The sequence below is a fragment of the Ictidomys tridecemlineatus genome, chromosome 2 (assembly GCF_052094955.1).
Source record: "Ictidomys tridecemlineatus isolate mIctTri1 chromosome 2, mIctTri1.hap1, whole genome shotgun sequence".
NCBI lineage: Eukaryota > Metazoa > Chordata > Mammalia > Rodentia > Sciuridae > Ictidomys > Ictidomys tridecemlineatus.
In genome coordinates this window covers 107,226,429-107,250,081 of record NC_135478.1, presented here as the reverse complement: position 1 = coordinate 107,250,081, position 23,653 = coordinate 107,226,429, and the positions used below count along the sequence as shown (strand labels likewise).

At 48.7% G+C, this 23,653-nt stretch overlaps 1 protein-coding gene across 4 annotated transcripts; it reads left to right on the top strand.

Annotated features, from left to right (window-relative positions):
• Window positions 1-87: 87 nt before the first annotated feature.
• On the top strand, window positions 88-22,530 carry Ankle2 (ankyrin repeat and LEM domain containing 2). 4 transcript variants are annotated; one of them, XM_078039472.1, is made up of 15 exons: window positions 192-332; window positions 2,476-2,568; window positions 2,729-2,894; window positions 3,442-3,912; window positions 4,255-4,461; window positions 5,504-5,697; window positions 5,798-5,986; window positions 8,682-8,804; window positions 11,733-11,799; window positions 14,593-14,765; window positions 15,870-15,976; window positions 17,111-17,277; window positions 18,839-19,475; window positions 20,304-20,435; window positions 20,880-22,530. In XM_078039472.1, exons 3-15 carry the CDS (start codon window positions 2,834-2,836, stop codon window positions 21,100-21,102), a joined length of 2,751 nt encoding a protein of 916 aa, XP_077895598.1. In that variant the 5' UTR covers window positions 192-332; window positions 2,476-2,568; window positions 2,729-2,833; the 3' UTR covers window positions 21,103-22,530. The 4 variants fall into 4 exon arrangements, with proteins under 4 accessions (XP_077895599.1, XP_077895597.1, XP_077895596.1 ...); XM_078039471.1 differs by lacking the exons at window positions 2,476-2,568; window positions 2,729-2,894 and having other exon boundaries at window positions 89-332; window positions 20,880-21,103; window positions 21,880-22,530; XM_078039470.1 differs by lacking the exons at window positions 2,476-2,568; window positions 2,729-2,894 and having other exon boundaries at window positions 89-332.
• Window positions 22,531-23,653: the final 1,123 nt, after the last annotated feature.

Genomic DNA, 23,653 nt, shown 5'->3' with positions numbered 1-23,653 from the left:
GCCGGATTGCGAAGGGCCCCCGTCCCGCTCTCGGGGGGGGGGGGGGCGCGGCGCAGGCGGGGCGCGGGCAGCCGGGGGCCTGACTCGGCGCGACGCCGCCGGGCGCTAAGGAGGTGTCGCAGGACCCGCGCGGCTCGGCCGGGCGGCGGCGATGCTGTGGCCGCGGCTAGCGGCAGCCGAGTGGGCGGCGCTGGCCTGGGAGCTGCTGGGTGCCTCGGTGCTGCTCCTCGCGGTGCGCTGGCTGGTGCGACGGCTGGAGAAGCGGCCGAGGGGCCTGGGCCGCGGCGGGACTCGGACCCCGCCGCCCTGTGCGGCCCCGGCCCCCGGAGCAGGTAAGGCGCAGTTGCCGGCGGGACCGCGGCCCTCGCGAGGCGGGCGGGGCGGCCGCCGGGGGCCACTGGCCCCCAAGAGTTGCGGGCTGGAGCTGGAGGAGGTTGCGGGAGCGGGGGGGGGGGCTGTGCGGGGGGAGGCCGGCGCCACACGGCCTGGGGCTCCGTGGCGGGCTAGGGGAGTGGAGCCCGGCGCGGCGCCTGGAAGTGCCCGAGGTGAGGGCATCGGGAGCCGTCGAGGAGCAGAGCTGGCGGGTCGCGGCGGCGCGGGGCTCGTGCGCGGGTGAGGGCGTGTCCGGCGCACCCCGGGCCGGCGGCGAGGTGGGAAGTGGGGGGCTTCGTCAGCGAGGTTCGGTGACAGCTGGGTGGGCACAGCTCCCGTTCTCAGCCCGCTATTGCGCGGTAAGATCTGGAGAGACCTGGAGTCCCCAGTGCGTGCACAGTGGATCGGCTGTAAGGCTGGAGTTCTCGCAGGCTGCCCCAGGGGATTTGGGAGTTTCTTAGTGGAACCCCAGGTGGCCCTCTTTTCGCTGCCGCCTGCCTCCTCTACTGCAGTCCGCTGCTTGCCAGGCGGTGCGTCCTGCATTCATCAGGGGACGTATTTTATTTACACACACAGACCCGCCCCACAAAGTCTGACATCTTCCCGCGTTGTTTAAGTACCCTGATAGGGGACACTTGGCAGTAAACGGCTGATGACTGGCCACTTTAGACCTCAGCGCTGAAGGGATGCTGAGGGGTTGTTTTATTTCTCACGTACTGGATTTGCAGCTGAAGAAAGGCTCCAGGAGGGTCAGGATACTGCAGAGCAGCAGCCTGATGGGATGTAGGCCTGTGGACACTGGGCTCTGTGCCTTCCATCCTGTCGAATTTTACCTTCTCTCAGCCCTTTAAGGCGGTATCAGGGGCATCTTTTATAAGTGGAACCCTGATTTGTCCATTTACACTCAATATTGCCACAAACTCTGAACAGGACACAGATTGGTAACCAAATGCTGAAGAAAACCCTGTGTGTTGCTAGTAGGGTATAGAGCTGAGAGATGAGAGTCTGAATGTTTTTTTTTTTAATTAATTTTGAAAATTGGGTGGCAGAAGTTGGGCAGGCACAGTAGTGTACATTTGTAATCCCAGCAACTGGATAGACTGAGGCAGGAGGCTAACAAGTTCAAAGATTTGTGTTGTTTTAAAAACTTTGTTTAAATTTGAAATTATATCAAGTGTATAAAAGATTATAGACTTAGTACACACCAACTTAACTCTTGTGAAAAGATGTTCAGTATTGCCAGCTGGTAGGGAAATATGAGTTAAATCTGAAATGGAATATCACTACACACATACTGAAATGGCTAAAATAAAAAATATAGGTAGTTCCAAAATGGCAGAGATGTTAAGAAGCTGGGTCCCATATGCTGCTTGTGGAGTATTCAGTAGTACCGTCCCTGTAGGGATCAGTCTGGCAGTTTCTCCAGAAAGTTAAATCTGCCCTGCACTCATGCATTTGTCCTAGATAATTGAAAGCTTATTTTCACATAGAAATCCATATGCAATTTGTAATTGCCCAAGACCAGAAATGACCCACATGTCCCTCAAAGGGTAAATGGTTTAATAAACTAGCATGTTCACATCAGGGGTGTGCCTTAGCAGGACCCGTGGCATGATCTGTGTTGGCCTCAGGGGTGTTGTACTGAGTAAGGCCACTCAGAAGGTCTTTCCCAAATGATTTATGTGACATTCTTAAAGTGCACTACTCAGAGTGATAGAGAAGAGGTTAGTTGCCAGATCCTAGGACAGTGGGCAAGATTGAATGTCACCTTAAGGTGCAGGAGAATGATCTTTGGTGATTGTGGGATAAGTTCTCATGGTGGTAGGTACACAAATCTGTACATGTGATAGGCAAGTGTCAGCATTGGAGAAATGTGAGTAAGGGGTCCTCAGGATCTTTCTGTATGATTTTTATAACTTCTATGGGTCTGTAATTATTTGAAAATAAAAAGTGGAAGTAACTGTGCACACTATTCAATTTGATTCCCTAAATGTTAGTATCTTGGATGACCACATACAAGTATGAAAACCAGGAAATTAACATTGATGGATCACTATCATCCAGTCTACAGATCTAACTCAATTTCTCATGTCTTTGTCTAAGACCAGTGAGGTCATACTGCTTCATCCAATTCCAACGTAGCAGCACTGAGTTGTTCTAGCCAAGGGTCAGCAACCTGTGGCCTCCACCTGTCTTGTGAGTAAAGAGTCCTTGGAGCATAGTCCTGCCCTTTCCTTTCCTTGTCACCTGTGGCTGTTCTTGAGTGCTGGAGAGGCTCTCTGGCTAGCAAAGTCTTGGGTGCCTTCTCACGGGCCCTTCCAGGAGTGGTTTACTGACCCCTTTCTTTCTCTGTCAGTGAGAAGTCCGCCTCTTATTAGCCTCAGTCTGTGCCCAAGTACACATAAAGTAGCTTCACAGTGCTGCTCTACACTACTGGGGAACCCCCAGCTGACTGGATTGTATGATTGCTGAAGTGCTGCTTGTCTTTAAAGGTCACCATGCTGTCTTCAAGAGTCACTTGGGTTGGTTCTCCCTACTCTCATATTATCCATTTGCAGTGTTAGCTTTGTTTGGTTTGTGTTCTGTGTGAGCATCTCTATCATCTTTTCATTTAGTTACTTGAGTATGGGAATCCCAGACGTGTTTCAAAAAGTTAAAACTTTTCTTCCATTTGGTTCCCCCACCTTATAGGTAGCCAGTTTCTGAGTTTCTCTATACACAGGAGCAGACCCTTATGTCTCCTAGTAGGAATAATCTATCACTGTCAGACCCAGTGGGACAGACTTTGTGTGCAGTACTGCATGTTCTCCTTATAGCCTGAGGATAGAGCCATCCTCACCATTTTGTTGGTGAGTAAGCTGAGGCTAAATGTTGGCATGACCTGCCCAGGCTCGCAGCAGGAGGTTTCAGGAGGGGTTCAGTCCTGTGGTGAGGCTTGCCTGCCTGCAGAGAACAGACCTCCCTCAGACTGCCAGCCCAAGCTGAGAAGGTGGCTTTAGAGTAAGGACACATTGTGTGAAAAGTGGGACCTGCTCTGCCCAGCAGGTTGACTTGTTATTTTGGACCTAGGTGACGTGACAATGGATGCTGTTTTGGCTCGGTTAAAACTCCTGAGTCCAGATGACCTCAGAGAAGAAGTCTTCAGAGCTGGATTGAAATGTGGCCCCATTACATCAACCACAAGGTTCATTTTTGAAAAGAAATTGGCTCAGGCTTTACTAGAGCAAGGTGGAGTGCTGCCCGCCTCTCTTCCCAACCTCAGGGAGACAGCTGCAGCACTCAGCCAAGACACACAGAGGACTCTGCCGTCTGCTGAAGGAAACCTGACTGTGCAGGCCAGTTTTTCTGAAGACAGAGATTTTAATTACAGTGTGGGCTTGAATCCGCCAGAGGAGGAAGCTGTGGCATCCAAGGCACGCCCAGAGCCCCTAGGTGCCTCCGTCAGGAGTAACACCCACCAGGCTGGAGCAACGCCCTCTAAGGAGCCATCCCTGTACTATGGAGTGTGCCCAGTGTATGAGGATGGCCCAGTGAGAAATGGTAATGGGGCTGTCAGAATGGGATGCCCTGAAAATTCAAAGTTACAGATTAAAAAAACTGTCCAACCTTTTTAGTTTAGATCTTTGGTACAGTGTAGTATCATAAGATATGAAGTTACATAATAGGTATACAATAATATCGTGCTTTGTACAGATATATATAATCAAATTTATTAATGTGGTTCTCTTTGCTAGCTGAGGCGCTCTTGCAAGCTTAAAAATCTGAACTGTGAGAGTAAAATCAGGAGACTGGGTAACACTGTGTTGACAGTTGGCCCAGGTGTGATAAAGCCACAGGGCTCCAGTTTCTTGTTGCTAATTGTTCTGTGCTTTTCCCAACCAGAAAAGATCCATGTTTATGAAGATAAAAAGGAGGCATTGCAAGCTGTCAAAATGATCAAAGGGTCCCGATTTAAAGCTTTTCCAACCAGAGAAGATGCTGAGAAATTTGCTAGAGGAATTTGTGACTATTTCCCTTCTCCAAGCAGAGCCTCGTCACCGCTGTCCCCTGTGCGGGCAGCACCACTCCTCAGCAGTGGTGGGCTGAAAGGTAAATCATGCTACCATCAGGCTCCCCAAGATGCCTTGTGCCCTCCTTCTGACAGATGGCATCTTACTCTCTCCGTTTGTAGGAGAAGTCTGGTGTGAGCAGAGGCCCCTGCAGTGGGGCAACAAAAGGGGAGGGTCTCAGGGCTTGGTCAGGAGGTTTGGAAGGCAAGGTGGGACCTGGGAAGCCTCCTGGGGTCTGGAGTAGACAGGCCAGGACTTGGCAAGAAGAGTTCTATTGGCCCTTCCATGTGTGCCTTGTCCACCTGCTGCCAGCAGGGTCCAGGTCTCTCTGAGACAGTGTGCATACCCATCTGAAACCTCACCTGCTTCTAGGAGCATAAGATGGGCTCCCCTGGGGGAGCCAGAAGTCTGACCACACCTGCGCCCTGCTAAGAGCTGGGATCTTTTGAGAGGCCCGGCTTTGTCTCTCCTTACCTCCTTGGCTTTGGTTCCCTCTCCTGTGCATTTTTCTGGGCTTCCCCACTGGCTGTGTTCTGGAGGGAAGTTGCCTTGTCTGGAGGGAAGTTGCCCTGTCAGGAAGGGCTGGTCTTTAGTCAAGGGCCTTTCTGTTGACTATTCTCTTTTCCCTTGCTTAGCCTTACACAGTCCACTCCTCACAGTTGTGAGAGTTCGGCTGAAGGACATTTAAGACATTCTCAGGTGTTGTGATTAGACCTATGGAAACCATATGTGGAGCCCCCCTTTCTGGAAATTCTTGCGTGCTAGAATTCACAGCAGTTCGAGGCTGCTGGTCCTGCTCCACCTGCCAAGCTGCCTGGTTAATTTATTCACTGATTTGTTCAGATCGCACTGAAGGACATGTCATTCACACAGTCACTCCTGGCTGGACTTGGTTGGTGGGTTTGTGCATGAGCACAGTGCACAGGTGCTTTCCTTGGTTGGCTGCAGCACACCCACAGCTTTCCTTGCTCCTCACCTGTCCCTCCTGAGGCTGCCATACTGCCTGGGAGGTCACACATAGCAGCACAGAGAGTGGTGAGGAGGTGTAGTGAGTGTCCTTCACTTCTGTGTCCCTATGGCAGATGGTCTGTGCTTATCTGAACCAGAAACAGTAAACAAGGAGCGAGCAAACAGCTACAAAAACCCCCGCACGCAGGACCTCACTGCCAAGCTGCGGAAAGCTGTGGAGAAGGGGGAGGAGGACACCTTTTCTGACCTTATCTGGAGCAACCCCCGGTATCTGATTGGCTCAGGGGACAATCCAACCATTGTGCAGGTAAGTCAGCTTTCAGCTTCTCTTCTGCCATGTGGTCACCGCACTTATGACAAAGACCATTTGAAATCAGTGGGGCTTGCAGTGTGCATTTGTCTTTCAGGAAGGGTGTAGGTACAACGTCATGCATGTTGCTGCCAAAGAGAATCAGGCTTCTGTCTGCCAGCTGACGTTGGAAACACTGGAAAACCCCGAGTTCATGCGGCTTATGTACCCGGATGATGACCAGAGCATGCTGCAGAAGCGCATCCGCTACATCGTGGACTTGTATCTGAACACCCCGGACAAAGTGGTGAGTGCTGCTTCAGCCTCAGGCAGACTTGCTTTCTGCACAGTGTGCTGAGCCCTGGAGAGCGAGCAGCTCTGGTGGACAGAGTGCTTAGGAGGTGGGTTGAGAAGGCAAGGCCCTTCCCACAGGAGCCTCCCAGGGCCTGGTGTGGCATGGCCCAGGTGTGCCTGTGTGGAGTGAAGGAGGTTTTCTGCTTTGTGTTCTAGTGTCCTATGTGTGTCCTCCTCCTCCTCACTGAATGTTGTGTGAGGTGTGTTTCCTGTGGGGTCACAAAATTTCAAAGGCACAAATTCTGGTGACTGCGTAAGGTGTGAAGGAAGGATCTTGAAATGAGTTTAATCTACATGAAAGCATCCAGTGGCAGGTTGGAGCCAGGGCCGGAACTCCCAGCAGAGCCTGGCAGTTGGGAGTGTCCTGGGTAGAGCTGCAGGAGCACATGGTGATGGGCGTGGCTTTGTGACAGCGTCTTGTGCAGGTTCTTTTCCTTGTTTCCTAAGTTCTTTTCCTTGATGTAGTATAGCAGCTGTTAGCACAGGTTTACCCTGCGTTGGGGATTATAAATGAGTAGAGGCTATTTAAAGTGTGTGCTGTTGTATATAAGGACTTGAGCATTCAAGTGTTTTAGTGTCTTGTGAGGAGGATCAATCTCAGGAGGCCATCAAGGGACTACTGTAAGTCACAATATCAGGTGATTTCAAAAAATAGTAGCAAACATGGAATAGGAAAGAATGGATAAAATAAAAGTGTGCTGAACTAGTAGTAAACTGAGCAGAGACATCACATTTATGTACTACCACCCACAGCCAGTCTGTACAGCTGTGTAGGGCTTTGTGTCCCACAGAAAACACTTAGCGATACTAGGATTCAAACCCAGGACTCCAGGCCAGCTAGACAAGCACTGTACCACTGAGCAACACTCCTAGACTTTTTAATTTAATTTAATTTTGAGACGGAATCTACCTAAGTTGCTGAGGCTGGCCTTGGACTTGGCGAGCCTCCTGCTTCAGCCTTCTGGGTAGCTGGGGTTATAGGTGTGGCCACTGTGCTAAGCCATCTGTTTGTTTCTAAAGGGTCATGCAAAATTCATAGAAAATGTCTGTCTGTGTTAGAACTAACAGAGCTATTTATGGTGGCCCCCTTCAATGATCCTAGTGACTGGGGAGGCTGAGGCAGGTTGACGAGAAGTTCAAGGCCAGCCTCAACAACTTAGTAAGGCCCCAAGAAATTAGTGAAACTATCTCAAAATGAAAAATAAAAAAAACTCGGGGGTGTGGCTCAGTGGTTAAGCATCCCTGGGTTCAATGCCTCGTACCAAAAAAAAAAAAGGTAAGAAATTATTTCATAGTTTAGCAAGAAAGCTAGCTTATTAATTATTAAAGTAGAGGTTTCAGGGCACATCTTAAGATGACCTTAAAAGTAGGAAATACCTGATTATTTAGAAGGTCATGGGTCTGTGAGCAAACAGCTCACTGGGACATAGTGGTGAGACTCAGGGCTCAGTGGGTCAGCAGGATGTGGGGAGAGTGTGTAGCTCTGTAGCGGGTACCCGGCATGGCAAAGGGAGGGCTGGAGGACTAGAGCATGGATCATGGAACAGGCTAGAGAGTGGGCCCCAACGTGCCCAGATCCTTGGAAGGCAGCAGGAAGTATTGTCCTGTTATGTAGCAGAGGTGAGGGGCTGGGTGAGAGTATGGCTGAAGTGAAGGACCCTGGGATCTGAGTGTTCTGAGGAAGGTGTGAATGGAGAAAGGCCAAGTGGTGGGGAAGGTCCTGCATGTCGCCAGCTCTCAGCTGTCTCTAGAAACTGTGAGCTCATCCATTGATGTTTGTCTGTGGCTGTTACAGGGACAGCATTAGGCAGCAGCAGCAGACAATCAAGAGAAAGCAGGCTAGCTCCCACCAAGGGGACAAGGTGCAGGGTAGAGGCATCATGAGGACCAGGGGACTATCCAGCAGGGGACAAGGTTCCATGGAGAGGCGCCATAAGGACTAGGGTTAGGGTTAGGGTTAGGGTTAGGGTATAGTCCAGTAGGGGACAGGGTGCAAATCTCTCGGACTCAGCCAGGGACAGAAGATGAATGCATAAAGGAGTAAGGCCCAGAAGCAAGAGTATGGTGTTCTTGGGGACAGTGGGGAGTGACACTGGAGAGCTGGGGTTGCTGTCTTGTGCTGGAGGGGTCTGGAAGGATGTGCGTTTGCTGCTTCTGGATCTTCCTCTGCACATCCCAGCTTTGGCCTTGCACAACTCAGTTTAGAAGTCCTGTTGACCATAGGCCTACTGGCCTGTGGGTGCCCTCAAAACTGCCTAAAGGTGGGGGTGGGTGGAGCTGTGCAGAGGGCAGGGAAAGGTATGGAGCCTGGGCCACCACCGTGTTGTCAGAGCATCAGGAGGCGAGGTGCTCAGTGGCCTGAAGACATAGTTAAGAGAGACCCGTTTCCTGTGGAATCCACAGCAGAGAGCTATCCTTGCGGGTAGGCCACATCCATGGGCTTTGCTCTGATCTGGTCATGCCATCCTATTCCAAGCCCTGGAATAGACTGGGTACATCCCAGCATGCCAGGTGTGTGTTGACTATAACAGCAACATCTTCTATAGTCTTTTTAGTTTTGAGGCTTTTTTTTTTTTAAGTAAATACCTATTTCACCTCACAACTATATTAAAGGTTGAATAATTATACTTCCTCTGCACTTCTTTCAGGGCTATGACACACCTTTGCACTTTGCTTGCAAGTTTGGGAATGCGGATGTGGTCAGTGTACTTTCTTCACACCCTTTGATTGTGAAAAACCCAAGGAATAAATATGGAAAAACACCTGAAGATGTAAGTAATTCTTAAAAACGCAATTATACTGTGGTGCTAGAAATGAAAATACAAGCTGGTTGCGTTTGTGCACCTCTGTAGTCCCAGTGACCCTGAGACTGAAGCAGGGAATCACAAGTTCAAGACCAGCCTGGGCAATTTAGTGAGATCCTGTCAAAATACATACATACATTAATAAATAAAAAAAAGATCACACTTGGTTGTTTATGCCTGTAAGCCCAGCAGCTCAGGAGGCTGAGGCAGGAGGATGATCTGTTCAGAGCCAGCCCCAGCAACTTGGTGAGACCCTGTCTCGAAGTCAGAAACAAAAAGGGCTGGGGATGCAGCTCAACATGGAACACTCCTGGATTCAGACTCCAGTACTGGAAAAAAAAAGAAAAGACATAAATGTGCTGTCTGTGATCACAGCTCCAGTGAAGTCAGAACGAGTGTGTTTGCTTGCTTTCAGGCGTTCCTGATACCTCCTGAGCCAGGGGGAGAGCTGGCCCTGTGTTTTGATTTGGGTCAGTTATTCCACACACTTAGCAGTCATTTGTCATATTCTCCTCCTCCCCCTCCTCCTCCCCCTCCTCCTCCCCCTCCTCCTCCCCCTCCTCCTCCCCCTCCTCCTCCTCCTCCCCCTCCTCCTCCTCCCCCCTCCCCCCCCCCTTCTTTTCAGCTCTCCTTCCCTCACTTTCTTCCTCTGGGGATTGAGCCTATGGACCCTTAACTTCCAAGGTACATAGATAGACCTTTTCCTTTTAATTCTGAGTCAGGATCTCAGTAAGTTGCTGAGGCTGACCTCAAACTTGGGAGGCCTCCTACCTCAGTCTTCCACATTGCTGGGATTACAGGTGTGCACCACTATGCCTGGCCATATTCCTTCTCTGAGCTTATCAGTTGACCAAGTTCAGAGAGAGTGCAGATGGTGATGATGGAGATTGTGGTAATGGTTGTGATGGTGAAGATGGTGTTGAGGACCATAGTGCTGATGGTGCTGACATTGATATTGAGGAGCACCGTTCAGTGATATTGAGGAGCAAGCAGATGGTGCTGCTGTTGGAAGGAGCTGATGTGTTCAGTTGGGTGTGCATCAGGCACCTTGCTGACCCTCACACGTGTCGCCACAGGATGCAGTCAAGCCTTGTGAAGCAGGCTTCCTCCTGATCCTTAGCAGTTGAGCAAAACTGGTGCAATGCACCTTGTGCCCTTGAAATGGAAGAGGGAACTGAAACTTTGGAGAGTGGAAAGACAAGCAGGGGTCTGTAGCTGACTTGGACTTAGAAATGAAACCTGGTAGTACTTTCCCCAAGCCCTTAAATTGTTGTTATTATGTTACTAATGCCGACTTTTTGTAGAAAATATAGAATGCATGTTTAAAAAAAACACCCGAGCCAGGTGCGGTGGCGCACACCTGTAATCCCAGCAGTTTGAGATGCTGAGGCAGAAGAATTGTGAGTTCAAAGCCAGCCTCAGCAACTTAGCACGGCCCTAAGCAACTCAGTGAGACCCTGTCTTTAAATAAAATATGAAATAGGGCTGGGGATGTGGCTCAGTGGTTGAGTGCCCCTGAGTTCAATCCTAACCCTAACCCCAGAACCAAAAACAAAAAGAACACAATTTATAGAAAATTCTACAGCTGAGAAATTACCATTATTTTACATATGACTCAATTTTGTTTTTCTATATTTTTCCAGTGTAAAATGCTATTTGGTAAAAATAGCAAAAACAGCTTTAAACTTGTGTTTGTTTGTACCCTTGTCCCCTGTACTGGGGATTTGGAACCCCAGGGCTACATATGTTATACCTTGGTGCTGCGTCCCCAGCCTAACTCATGCCATTATTAAAGCATTTGACTTTCACTTAGAATTAGTTACAGACTTAAAAATACTTGGCTGCATTGACAAGTTTAGCTTGTTTCTCTCAGGCTGATAGTTTTGTTGTTCCTTCTCAGCTTTTATTGGAAGGCTGTTGGACCTCGTATGGTGGTAATGGCTGTGATCCCAGCTACTCCAAAGGTTAAGGCAAGAGGATCACAAGTTCAGGGCCAGCCTCAGCAACTTAAGGAGACCCTGTTTCAAAGTAAAAAATAAATAAAAAGTGCTGGGGGTGTACTTCAGTGGTAGAGTACCCTGGGGTTCAGTCCCCCATACTGCCAAAGAAAAAGAAACAAAAAAAAAAAGACTGTTGTATCTAACAAAAATATCTTACTGCTATAATTCTCCAGGGGTTCAGAAGTTGACTTCCCAGTTGCAGAATTAGGTTTGCACTCCATGTTGTATGGTGTTCTGCCTCTGCCCAGCTCCACAGCAGCAGATGCTCCCAGGCCTGGGGACCTACAAAGCGGAGGAGGTGGGAAGAGCACCCACAGGCTGCTGCTCATGCCTGACTGCACTTTTTTGTGGTTCTGGAATTGAGCCCAGGGTTTCAATGCTAGGCATAGAGAGGTAGCAAGTGCTCTGCCACTAAGCCCCATCACCAGCCCCTGGAGAAACACACTATTAAGTTTTCCTTTCTTTGCAGAAATAGAAAAATGTGGAGTTATACAAAGAAAATAAAAATTCACCCATATTCCTGGAGTGCTTTGTCCTCTTAAGCTTTTATAAAAGTGTGTTAAAGGACAGAATGGAAATTTTTTTTTAAAAAAGTGTGAACTTCATGAAAATTTAGCATTAAGATCTCTTCCTGGAGCTGGGAATGTGTGCAGCACTCGCCTAGTGCTGTGAGGCCCTGGGTTCGATCCTCAGCACCACATAAAAATAAATAAATAAAATAAAGGTACAGTGTCCATCTACAACTAAAAAATATTTTTAAAAAAAGAAAAGAAAAAAGATCTAAAGATCTCTTCCTATTTTGTTGATTTTAAAACTTGCTTTTAATAAGTTCTGCATAAGGAAACATTGTGATTAAAATGAGCTTTGGTGTTCACTTACTGTTTTGTTTAAATAGGTGATTTGTGAACGAAGCAAAAATAAGCCTGTGGAACTGAAAGAGCGGATCAGAGAGTACCTAAAGGGTAAGTTTGGGGATCGCAGGGGCCTGTACTGCGCCCTGTGTCAGGGCAGTACCACAAGTTGGCTCCTGGGCCCCAGAGAGAGTGCTGTGCCCTACCTCAGGGGCCTCTTCAGGAGCCTCCACCCTTTTCTGCCACTTCTCTTTTGTGTCTGTTCTTTGAGCTCATTTCTAGAGTGGTCTGTGATGAGCCCGTCACCAACTGCTGCACATGACCTCTCTCTCATCCCGTGGGTCTCACGTGGCCAGTTTCTTTGCTCCCTTCTGGTTGGGTTGGTGGGTTTGGCTTTTGTTGGCTGATTTGTTTCTAGGAGAGTGCATCTGCATCGGGACCAGCCATCCTCTTGGCTCAACCTTTTAAGACCAGAACCCTATCTTGAAAAAAATAAAATGTGACCCATTTTCCTAGTGTCTGTTTTCTTGCTCTGTCCGCTTAAGCTTTCACGAAAGCCTTAACAGGACAGAATGCGCAGTGTCTGAGTGCGAATCTTCTGCGGCAGTTCCTCTGCAGGGCTGGGAGGGGCCAGTCTGCTCTCTGAGGCCTCCCTCCTCTGGTGAGCAGCTTCCAGTGGTGACGCCTGTGCTAGTGGCCTGTGGGCCTGACAGGTGGGGAGAGGGCTGGCTTCTGGAGGCCCTTCTGCTGTCCTCTGTGTTGATTCCCTGAGTCTCAGGAGACACCCTGGAAGTGCCTTTCCTTTGCTGTCTGGAGGTTCTGCTTGTTGGGTGAGGTTGCAGTTTACTGAGACCATGTGTGCCTGCTTCTCCTGCTTATGGCACACAGCCATAGCTGTCCCTTGGCACTGTGTCTCAGGGCACTTGCCCAGCTCAGTGATGTTGTGGCCTCGCAGCCCAATTTTACTGTCTGGTCTTTTGTAGAAATAGGTGCCAATCCCAAAGAGCTGGACCACCACTGTCTTCTGATCTCCTCTAGTCCTGATTATACTTCCTGTGTACGTATCTGTATGTAGAGGAAATGGACCCATGTGGCAGCAGCAGAGGTGCCTCCCTGGGCCGTCTGGGCATGGCCAGAGGCCCCAGGGTTGTTTCAGAACATCTCTAAGCAGCCAAACAGACTGACCCACTCTGGCATTTTAAGCCACGCTTTAAAAGAAGTGCCTTATGCCTTAACACTGGCATTACTCTGCTACAGTAGTGAGATAGTTACTTGGTTTGCTAATGCCTTTCCTGTTGGAGACCATAAAAGTGTGAACCCTAAGATCTGCTGATCCAATTGTTTTCTAAGGAGACGATTATGCTTTGCTACCCAGCTTTTCCGAGCCCCCAAACATCTTCTTTGGTCCTACTGAGGGACTCCTATAATGCTCAGGCATTGGTCAGCCTTGATGGTCAGGTTGTGGCCTGCCGCTCTTTAGATTCACACACCAGAGAGTGTGCTGCAGATGGCCTGTGCGGTTGCACACTGCCCCTATGCCACCATAATCCACGCTTGTGTAAAGAGAGGGAAAAGTCCAGGCATGCACCTTTGAGAAGGCCTGAGTGCAGTTCCTCACATCAAGGTACTGGGGGTGGGGACCCAGGGTGCTTCACTGACCCTGACTGAGCTGCCTCCCCAGTGCTTTCAGTTTATTTTTTAATTTGAGATAGAGCCTTGCTGAGTTGCCCAGGCTGGCCTGGGACTTGTGATCATCATGCTTCAGCCTCCCAAGTAGCCCCAGTCACAGGCGTGGCCACCATGTTGTGCACGAATCAAGTTTTTTTAAAGATCTTTTTTTTTTTTTTTAAGTTGAACACAATACCTTGATTTTATTTATTTATTTATTTTTATGTGGCACTGAGCATCAATCCCAGAGGCACATGTGCTAGGCGAGAACTCTACCACTGAGCCACAACCACAGTCCACGAATCAAGTTTTGTTGATGTAATTTTTCTTGTTCTTTCTTTCTCTCTTTTGTAGATAGACAGAATACCTTTACTTTATTTACATATTTTTATGTGGTGCTAAGGATTGAACCCAGTGCCTCACACATGCAAGGCAAGCACTCTACCACTGAGCTGCACCCCCAGCCCTTAGATAAAATTTTTCTTTCCTCAGATGCCAGGGATGGATCCCAGGACCCCACAAATGCCAGGCGATTGATTTATTGCCAAGCTATAACCCCAACCCTGTAGATAAACATTTTAAGAACTGATGGTGTAGCTCAGTGGTAGAGTATGTACCTAGCATGTTCCAGGCCCTGAGTTTGATTCCCATCACCAAAACATCCTACGAAACCCCCAAATTTTTAAAGGACTTGAATATGCCCCCAAAATAAAATTAGTATTTTTACAAATATTAGGTAAATTTTACAATATGCTTTCCCCCACCAAAAAAAAAAAAAAAAAACCTATTTCATGTCTACTAAAAGAAGAACCTGTCAAGTTACTTGTGAATTACATGCAAGATGCATTGCGATCTTGGACATTCCAATGTGAGATGCAGTGTTTCTGTTGCTGTGGTCTTGGGGATCCTCTAGGTGAACATACAGTACTTCTGTGATGAAAAAGCTGCAGGGCGTAAAAACTATCATAAGCATGTAAAGTAAATGTCCAGGTGACCTTTGGGTCATGATGGGCAGTGCCCCGCTTGCCTCCACTCTCATGGCGGGGATGAGATGCCAGCTCCTCCCCCAGCTGCCTCTGGCCTGTCTTCCACAGTCTCCTTCCTTCCCCACTGCTTTCCTCAGGAAGATGTGAGGCTTACTACATTCCCTGCATCCTGGCCCAGAGCACACAAGAACCTGGTCCCTCTGTCAGGCCAGAAAGCAGGAGCCTGTGGCTGATGCCTGTTCTTCCTCAGGTCACTACTACGTGCCACTTCTGAGAGCAGAAGACACTTCCTCTCCAGTCATCGGGGAGCTATGGTCCTCAGACCAGACGGCCGAGGCCTCAAACACCAGCCACTGTGGAAGTGACCCCAGAGAACCTGTGCTGACCCTGAGAGCCTTCGCAGGGCCCCTGAGTCCAGCCAAGGTGAACTGCTGTCCTGGCTGTGCCCATACCGCAGTGCCGGCTGCTCCAGCCGTGCTTTGACTTGGTCGTGGAAACCTAGTCCTGTGGAACCCAGAGTTCCATCTGAATTTGTTTACTCCAAGGTGATGGCAAGGCTTTTGGACGTTTGCTGTGTTGCTCAACTATCAGCTGGGTGTGTGTGTTGGGAGCCCACCTCTCAATACAGCAGTTTACCTGGCCAGCCCCTCCTGTGCCATCCAGCGTGGTTTTCCTGTCTCTGAGCACCCAGCTCATGCTGCATGCATTGCCAGGCCAGGGCGGCTATCCAGTGTCTCTCTGGACCCCCCCCCCCCCCGAAGGCTCACATCCCACTCTTTTCCCTGATTGCACCTCCCACCCTTTGCTCCCAGAGCTTGAGCTTCTAGCAGCCCCTCCCTTTGCCCCTGAGCTGAAGCTGCTGGTTTGTACCCACATTCCTGGTGTTCAGGTGAGTCCCTAACAAGTGGTGTTGCTAGGTCAAAGGTCATGCACATTTTTAAGTCAAAATACCATTGGTAGCTCTTTCTCCAGTGAAATTTTATACACTGACATGTACATAATCTCTTGTTAAAAGCTTTCTAAATAAGCCAGTGTAATAGTGCAGGCCTATAATCCCAGCTACTTGGGAGATGGAGGCAAGAGGAGACACTTTAGAGCCCAACCAGGACAACTTAGCCAAATACTGTCTCAAAAGAAATAAACTTCTCTAAGTTATTGGTTGTTTGGAGACATTTTTTAAAATGTCTCCATGATGAGTTATATGAGCTGAATTAATCAGAGCTCTAGTAAAAGTGACTCAGGAGACGGCATCTGTTGTCTTGTGTGATAGGAAGACATGGTACCAGGGAGGGCAGTTCAGCCAGGCCTGCTGATCTCAGGACTAGGCCTCAACCTTGGGCCCTCTGGGCCGGGGCTGACTGCAGTCGGGTGGCCTCTCCTGGCTGTAAGACAGGCAGCCACACGGCTGCAGGCTGCTAGAGGATATGGGCACAGTTGTGGAGATGGCTATGGGGTCTGCATGATGTTGGTTCTGAGTGCTAGGTGATCGGCACAAGCCACAGTATGACCACACTTCTCTCTTTGTAGGCAGAAGACTTTCGGAGACTCTGGAAAACTCCACCTCGAGAGAAAGCAAGCTTCTTCCACAGTGTCAGGAAATCTGACCCAGAAAGAGGCATTGAGAGAGTGGGAAGGTACTGGGGGAGCTCCACCAGGCTGCAAGTGGTGCAGGAGCGTGTGCGGTGTGGTTACTTACTGATTTGATAACCAGGAGCCTGACTGTGGCTGCTTCAGAATGACACGTCTTCTGAAGACACTTTCTGGGAGCTATTACAGTCATTTCTTCAAGGCTAAAGACATTGCAGAACCAGGTTCTGTGGTGTAATTCCAGGGACTTGGGAGGCAGAAGCAGGAGGATCACAGGCTCAAGGCCAGCCTCAGCACCTTAGTGACCCTGTCTCAGAACATGGGTTGGGGGTGTAGCTTAATAGTTGAGCATCTTGGCTTCAGTCCCTGTTACCGCCAAAAAGAAGGAAGGAAAAACTTTGCAAATGTTACACATGCTGCAATTTGCTTTGCAGAACCATAAGATAAAACATTCCCTTTCCAATCTTTGAGCAGTCCTACAACTTTTCTGTGAGATCTTAACATTTTGTATAAGGTACTCTGTATATTGTACTTCCTTTGAGGAAAAAAAAAAAAGATTAAGCGCCTTCTGCTTAAAACACAAGAGGTGACTTGTGATGGAACAAAGTCCACAAAGGCAAAGCTAAATTATAGTGGAATAAAATAAAACTTTGTTGGATTGTTGAGACCTTTTCTCAAAATAAGTGTCCAATTTGAAGTTTACAGCTTGAACCTACAAAGGGCCTTTAAATTTTATGTATGTGGCTAAAAAAAGCATATGTGTTGGTGGGCTCTTGCTCTGTGACCTTTTTTCTGTGAAGTAGGGTGGTGTGAGGATACCTGGGGCTTTGGACTCTTTGAGTTGACTGTGTGTGGTCCACTCCATCACCAGTAGTTCCTCAAGGGACACTGCTAGGTCTCACCTTGGTGAAGAAGTGCTAAAAAATGCAAAATTAATTTTAGTCCCAAGTTTATGATAAAATACATACAGCCTGGCCCCAGTGCCAGGTAGTGGGCCCACAGCGTTGTGCATAATAGGTAAGAACTCCACCCGGGCTGTACCTCAGACCAGAGAAGCACAAGATCATGCCCAAGATCGCAGACACTGCTTAAGACATCAGGTAGCTATTTTCTGTGCATTTGGTTCTATGGGTATTTTTTCCTGTTTCTCAACTGGTATATTTGTGTTTTATTTTTTACAGGGAGCTAGCTCATGAGCTGGGGTATCCCTGGGTTGAATACTGGGAATTTCTGGACTGTTTTGTTGACCTATCTTCCCAGGAGGGCCTGCAGAGACTGGAAGAGTATCTTGCTCAGCAGGAAATGGGCAGAAAGGAGGCCTGCCCCCGAGACCAAACCCCGACTTCTGGTGAGCAAGTATGATATGGGGAAGCTGCAGCCCCTCGGGGAGAGTCCATCTGTCTCTCTTCTCTCTGTGTTTTTATTGTAATAATGGGCACTTTCCTCGGACTCACGTTGGGGTGTCTGTACAGGTGCGCGTTAAAACAAGCAGCATGTGCTTCTGGCTCTTGTTCTTACCCAGATGCTTCCCTCTGGGCTGTTTTTCCAAAATGCAGAACAGCTCATGTTGTTTTATATGTGGTGTTTCTCATGTAGTTTTTCTAAACATACCTTTATCCTTGAGTAGATTGCATAACTGCAGGGAAAAGGCCAAGTTCTAGAATGGCAGCCTCCTTGTCAGACCACAGGGTGCAGGGCAGCCCACAGATGTCAGCAGCACCATCAGCACAGAAGTCAGGTCTGGGTGCAGCTGCGGGTGGAGTGCATGCTTAGCATGCAGGGGGTCCCAGGTTCAGTCCCTACTGATGTAAAACATTCTTAAATATTAGTAAGAGAAAAGTTTTAAAATACCCCAAAAATGAAATGGACATAAACATATTTCTAGTTGAAATAAAAGCATGTATCTCCCTAGTGTCACACAGACCTTTAAACGCACCCCTTGTTGGGACGGCATCCTCCCAGGCCCAGACATGGCAGGCCTGCCTCTGGGCAATAGTCTGCTCGGTCCAGAGTCTCTCTCTCTCTCTTTTCTTTTTTTTTTTTTTTTTGGTACTGGGGCTTGAACCCAGAGGCACTTAACCACTGAGCCACATCCCCAGCCCTGTTGTGTTTGTTTTTAGAGACAGGGTCTCACTGAGTTGCTTAGTGCCTTGCCATTGCTGAGGCTGGCTTTGAATTTGCGATCCTCCTGCCTCAGCCTCCCAAGCTGCTGAGATTAAAGGCATGCACCACCGCGCCCAGCCAGAGTCTCTGCAAGAGAGGAGATGCTCGCATGCCCTGCTTGTGAAGCAGTGAAAGGCTGACACTGCTCAGTGCTCAGCAGGGTGGGACTGGCTGAATGCACTGTCGTGTTCCTGCACAGAACTTAAAATCACGCTTCGGAAAAGTGATGAATGAATGATGTGAAACAAGGCTTAGCTATAATGAAAGATGTGTAAACAATGACAACAATCAGTGGGGGACCTTTCCATGTGGCTGTGTCAGTCAGCCAAGGTCAGATAAGCTCCTTCCTGAGAAGCATGAGCCACATTCGAGTGGCTACTGTCTTGACAGCATTTCCATCCTGGGAGGACATGTTGCTCTCAGGTAGTGCTTCTGCACGCCACCCACAGGGAGAGGATATGGTGGTTCTTAGGGGATTGTTCTGGGTGCTGTTTCAGGGCCCAGCAGGGTCTCAGCTCCTGCAGGTGTGAGCTGGTGCACCACAGCCATTCCTGCCCTTGAGGGGGGTGGCCCAGGAGTGCTTGTGGTGTCTCGCCTTCTCCCTTTCCCATGGGTAGTGCAGGTGGTTTCTGCCTTGAAATCTTGTGAGGCTGTGGGTTAAAGGGTGGTTTCTTGGTGGGTCCCAGGTCTGCAGTGCACTTGAGGATCACTCAGGCCTCTGAAGTGCCACTCTGTCACCCTCACAGGTAGCAGGAAGAAGGGCAGCAATTCCATTTCTGTGGGGGCATTTCTAGATGAGGACAATGACGTGAGCTTGGAAGAAATTACAAATGGGCAGAATGCAGCTCCACATCAGAGCCAGCCCACAGTCAGTGCTTTTGGAAACTTGGAGCACAGTGGCCTTTCCCAGGGGCAGCAGGCAGACCCAGTGGGAGCCTCAGACCAGCACCATCCCCACACCAGCAGAAACAAGTTCTGCAGTCCCTTGACCCATAGCAGGATCCCAGGCGTGGAGAAACCAGAGGCCCTCAGTGGAGAGGAGGCCCTTTTGTCACCTATCTCCAGTTTGACTCTTGAGTTTGATAAAATGGATTTGCGAAATCTAAAAGATAGCCTTTCTAAGACAGCAAATAAAAATATGAAAACTAAAGATCAGATCCTGACTTCAAGAAAGGACATACCGCCTGCTGCTGCAGTCGGACTGGGAAATGACCAGATGAGGACAGATGGCGAGATGTCAGCTGGTCTGGCAAAGATGTCCCTGGACCCCAACAGTCCTGAGTGGGGGAACCAGCAGATGTGCAGACCTCAGTCCCAGCCTACACCCCTGTCTGCATCCTCCCCCTCCACAAGGGACAGCACCAGGAGACTGTTCCTCTTTGGGTAAGTGCGTGGCGCTCTTTGCCCAGTGGCACTGTCTGTAGTTCCTCTCACCCTTCCCCGCAGTTTGATTTGATGTGCACTCTGGTTCCTCTCTGTCTTGAGTTCATAGCTCTTTCGTTTTTTAATTGGTACTGGGGATTGAACCCAGGGGTGCTCTGTCACTGAGCCATCTCCCAGCCTTTTTTTTTTTTTTTCCACTCTGAGACAGAGTCTCGCTAAGTTGCCCAGGCTGGCCTGGGACTTGGCCTCCTGTGTATCTGGGGCCACAGGTGTATGCAGCTGCCCTGGCAGGAGTGTGCACATTCTTGCTATCTTCTAGAAGGCTGGACTGGCTGCTTCTCGTGTCTGCTGTTATATGCTAGGGAAGTCAGTGCCACCAGGACTAGGTCTGCCCTAAGAATAAATTTGTTTTAGTAGGCAGAGCTTCCTGTCCATAGCAGGATAGATGTGCCAGTGTGGGGCCAGCTGATTAGTGACCTTCTCCTTAACCTCCTCATTCTCAGCACAGGACAGTGGGGTTGCCACGCCCTGTCAACCAACCTCTTGCTCCCTCCAGCTGATCCCTGAGGTGGGAATGATTTCATGGTTCACATGCCCGAGTCAGTTTGGTTCTTGTACACCATTCTGTTCACTTGCTGGGTTCTAGAGTTTAATGATGTTTTGAGAGGCTTTGTTTTTGTTTTGCAGTACTGGAGACTGAACCCAGTAGTGCTACCACTGAGTTGCTCAGACTGGCCTTGGAATTGTGATCTTCTGGCCTCCACCTCCTAAGTAGCGGAATCACAGGTGTTTCTGCATTTTCTTGTATCCTTTTATTATGCATTCTAGAGAGGAGCCATCAAAACTCGATCGGGATGTCTTGGCAGCTCTTGAACGTGCAGATGTCGACCCGTATCTGTTCCCAGCTGTGCATAGATGGAAGAGCACTGTCCTGTGCTATTCCCCCTCAGACAGGCAGAGGTGAGGAGGGTCTGTCATGTGGTTGCTGTTGGAAGTGAGGTCTGGGGTGGCTGTGGTTGGAGACTGGTGGTCCTGCCCCATTGCAGTCCTGTTGGCCAGGCCACCATGTGCAGTCCTTGGACGTGGGCCTGGGTTCCACATGGCCATGACTCTCACATGGGATATGTCTCCAGTTGGGGGAAAATGAGAACGGCTGCTTGAGTGTTCGGGGTGACAGCAACCACGTTTGTAGTCAAGGTCACACACCTCTTTTTGGAACATCTGCATGTGTACATTCCTCACCTTCCAGTGCCCAGGGCCCTAGGTTCAAGAGCGCCCCCTCTGCACTGTGGTGGCCCCTGTCTAGGCATGGTATGTGTATCAGGTCCTGGAGCCTGTTCTCCTTGAACCTCCACTCTGCAGGTGTGCCCGCTGAGGTAACAGATCTTATTCTGGTTTCCATAGTTGGCCAAGCCCTGCACTGAAAGGAAAGTTCAAGTCTCAGCTGCCAGATCTTGGATGCCCTCACAGCTACAATCCAGTGCGAAGTGGTGCAGCCGGCAGCAGCCCTGGGAAACTCAGCCATGCTTCCTGTTCACCGGGCCTGGGAAGCCCCAGGCGCTATAGCCCTGCACACGGGAGCCATCTCCGCAGGGTGGCACACATAGCCCAGCTCACAGCCCTATAGGGTTGGTACTTGCTGCAGAGGCTTGGGGTTCCTAGGCTTATTGGTCAAATTTCATAAAGGAGTATATTCTGAATAATTTATTAATCCTCACTTTGAGGGTATAATTTTAGAAATGCAAATGTTCTAAATAAAATTTACATTTCTGATAAATGGAAGAAGTTAACAAAAGTACACTCAGATACGTGTTTCGGGTAATGATCCCGGGTTTGTTGTTGGGCAAAGGTGCAAAGGCCCTTAAACAGCAGGTGGCCATCACTTCCCAATACTGAGCAGGCGCTATGGACGAGAGGTGACTGGCCCCGAGGTCAGCATCACCCTGTAGCTCTTGTGCTTGCCTCTACAAGAAGGCTGGACTGGCTGCCTCTTGTGTCTGCTGTTATATGCTACGGAAGTCAGTGCTCACCCAGACAAGGGCGAGCTGCATGTTATCTCGCCTTTTCTGGGGCACCCGCATTCTGGTGCAGGATAATGGCCAACATGGATGGTCTGCAAGTCTTCCTGGATGGGCAGCAGGGAGCCAGTGAGCTTGCCTGAGTCAGATACTCAGTGGTATTCAAAACACTGCTGATCAGAGTAGTAGGGGAAAGTAGCTTTTCTCTTGGAAAAAAATGTGTAGCTATTGGGATCCATGCAGATGGTCAGAAAACTCACCAGCACATGAGCTGTCCCTCTGCTTCCCTTAGTCACCAGCTTCGTAGTGACCATTAATCTGTAACCTGTTCCCTAGCTTTGAAATTTGTCCTGAGAATTAGTTAAGCATAATTTTTTCTATTGCAGATTATACAAGTGGATCCCACGTTTAGAATTCATTTCAATTGGATTTCCTTGAAAAGAGCGTTTTGCTGCAGTACAGAAACCAAAATTTAAGTCCGTTCCAGTTACTTGTGGTGTTGACGTTAACCTTTTCCCTTGGCACCAGCCTGGGGAAGGTCTGTCCCCATGTGGGGAGCAGGAAACACTGCCAGCTGCCAGGGTGCCTGAGGTAGGGTGGCCTTACAGCAGGCAAGTCTCTTCCAGGTGTCAGGACAGTGGCTCCCACACAGCATTCTGTGGACATGTCCAGTGTTTGATCCAAAACAAAAACTGCTGCTGCTCTTGCCAACCTCAGTGCCTTTTGTAAATCATTTTTAATTGTCCCGAATTTACTTTTTGAGACTATAAAATATATTAAGTAGGTATTCCTTTTCATATATAAAATTGCTGAATTGAACTGTGTAAAGAAAAAAGTTTTATTTCATGTGATAAACATGTTATTTGGGAATATTGGAATTAATATTTAGGTCTTAAATCCAGGTTTGTCACACAGGGTGTTTTCATTGTTGTGCCACAGACAAGCTCTGGACACAGGACGGAACAGCACAGTCTAGACAGTGGCATCTTAAAAAGGCATCTCTGTTCTAAAAAAAAAAAAAAAAAAAAAAATCAAAACATGGATATTACACTCACAGAGATGCTCTGTTTTCTCCAAAGTCTTACCTTATTATTCTATATATTGTTGTAAATGTGCAGATTGAAATTAAATAGTTTTTGCTCTAATTTTACAGACTCCTGTTTTCTGTAGTTTTAGGCCCCTTTGACTATTTCTCCATTTGTTTGAACCTATCCTCAGTAAATGCTTTGTTTCCTGGGTGATCTTGTGTCCTTTTAAAAAACTATTGAATGAAGTAAGTTTATTTTTACACCATGCCTTCAAAAGATCTCTCACCTGTGGCTGGGCAGAATGTTTTTTAGTGAAACTTTGAGCAGTGTTTTGATGAAACAGTACATTTACCTGAGGGATTGATTTAGTTGGGATTTTCATTTGGGGTCTTTTGGTTTTGTTTTAAGATGGGGTCTCTATGTAGTGCCCAGCTGGCCTCTGGAACTGCTGGACTCGAGCAGTTCTCCCACGTTGGCCTCCACAGTGCTGGGACTATGGGCACACACCACTATGCCCAGCTTATTTGCCTTTTTCTTCCCCTTTCTTTACTTACACAGATGTAAGAAACACTGGTATCAATTAAAGTAGCACAAACTTTATAGCTGCATTTGGCAGTGGGAGGCCTCTTTTTGTGAGATGGCATGTAATCTTCTGTCACAGGACAGCCGTCAGGGTAGGTGTGAGCCACCAGAGAATGATTAGTAAAGAATAAGAGAGCCAGAAAAAAAGGTTTAAAGGAGACGGAGCGCCTAATAGGTCCTCCAGTCCACATAGGCGCTGGAACTAAACAACTGAAAAATGGCTCTGGTCTTTTATTTAAGGGAGCACATCAAAGACGAGACTTGCAGCAAACAGGTTGATTGGCATCTTGGCAAGCTACACCCATCTCCAGGAGGCTGTGTGGCTCCAGCTTGTCACCCATCTCCAGTGCAGTGCTGAACTCTGCAGTGCTGAGCTAGGTAGGAAGCCACATGTACTGGGCAGTCTCAAACCAGCAGGAGTTCTGCTGGGAGTTACCAGGTGCCAGACTTTCCAGCCTAACAGCTTCCATGTTGTTTTTAGTTCTTGCACAGTTGAAGGATGGCTCCGGGAAGTTGAAGATGATGATGTAAGATATTCCCCACAAAGAGG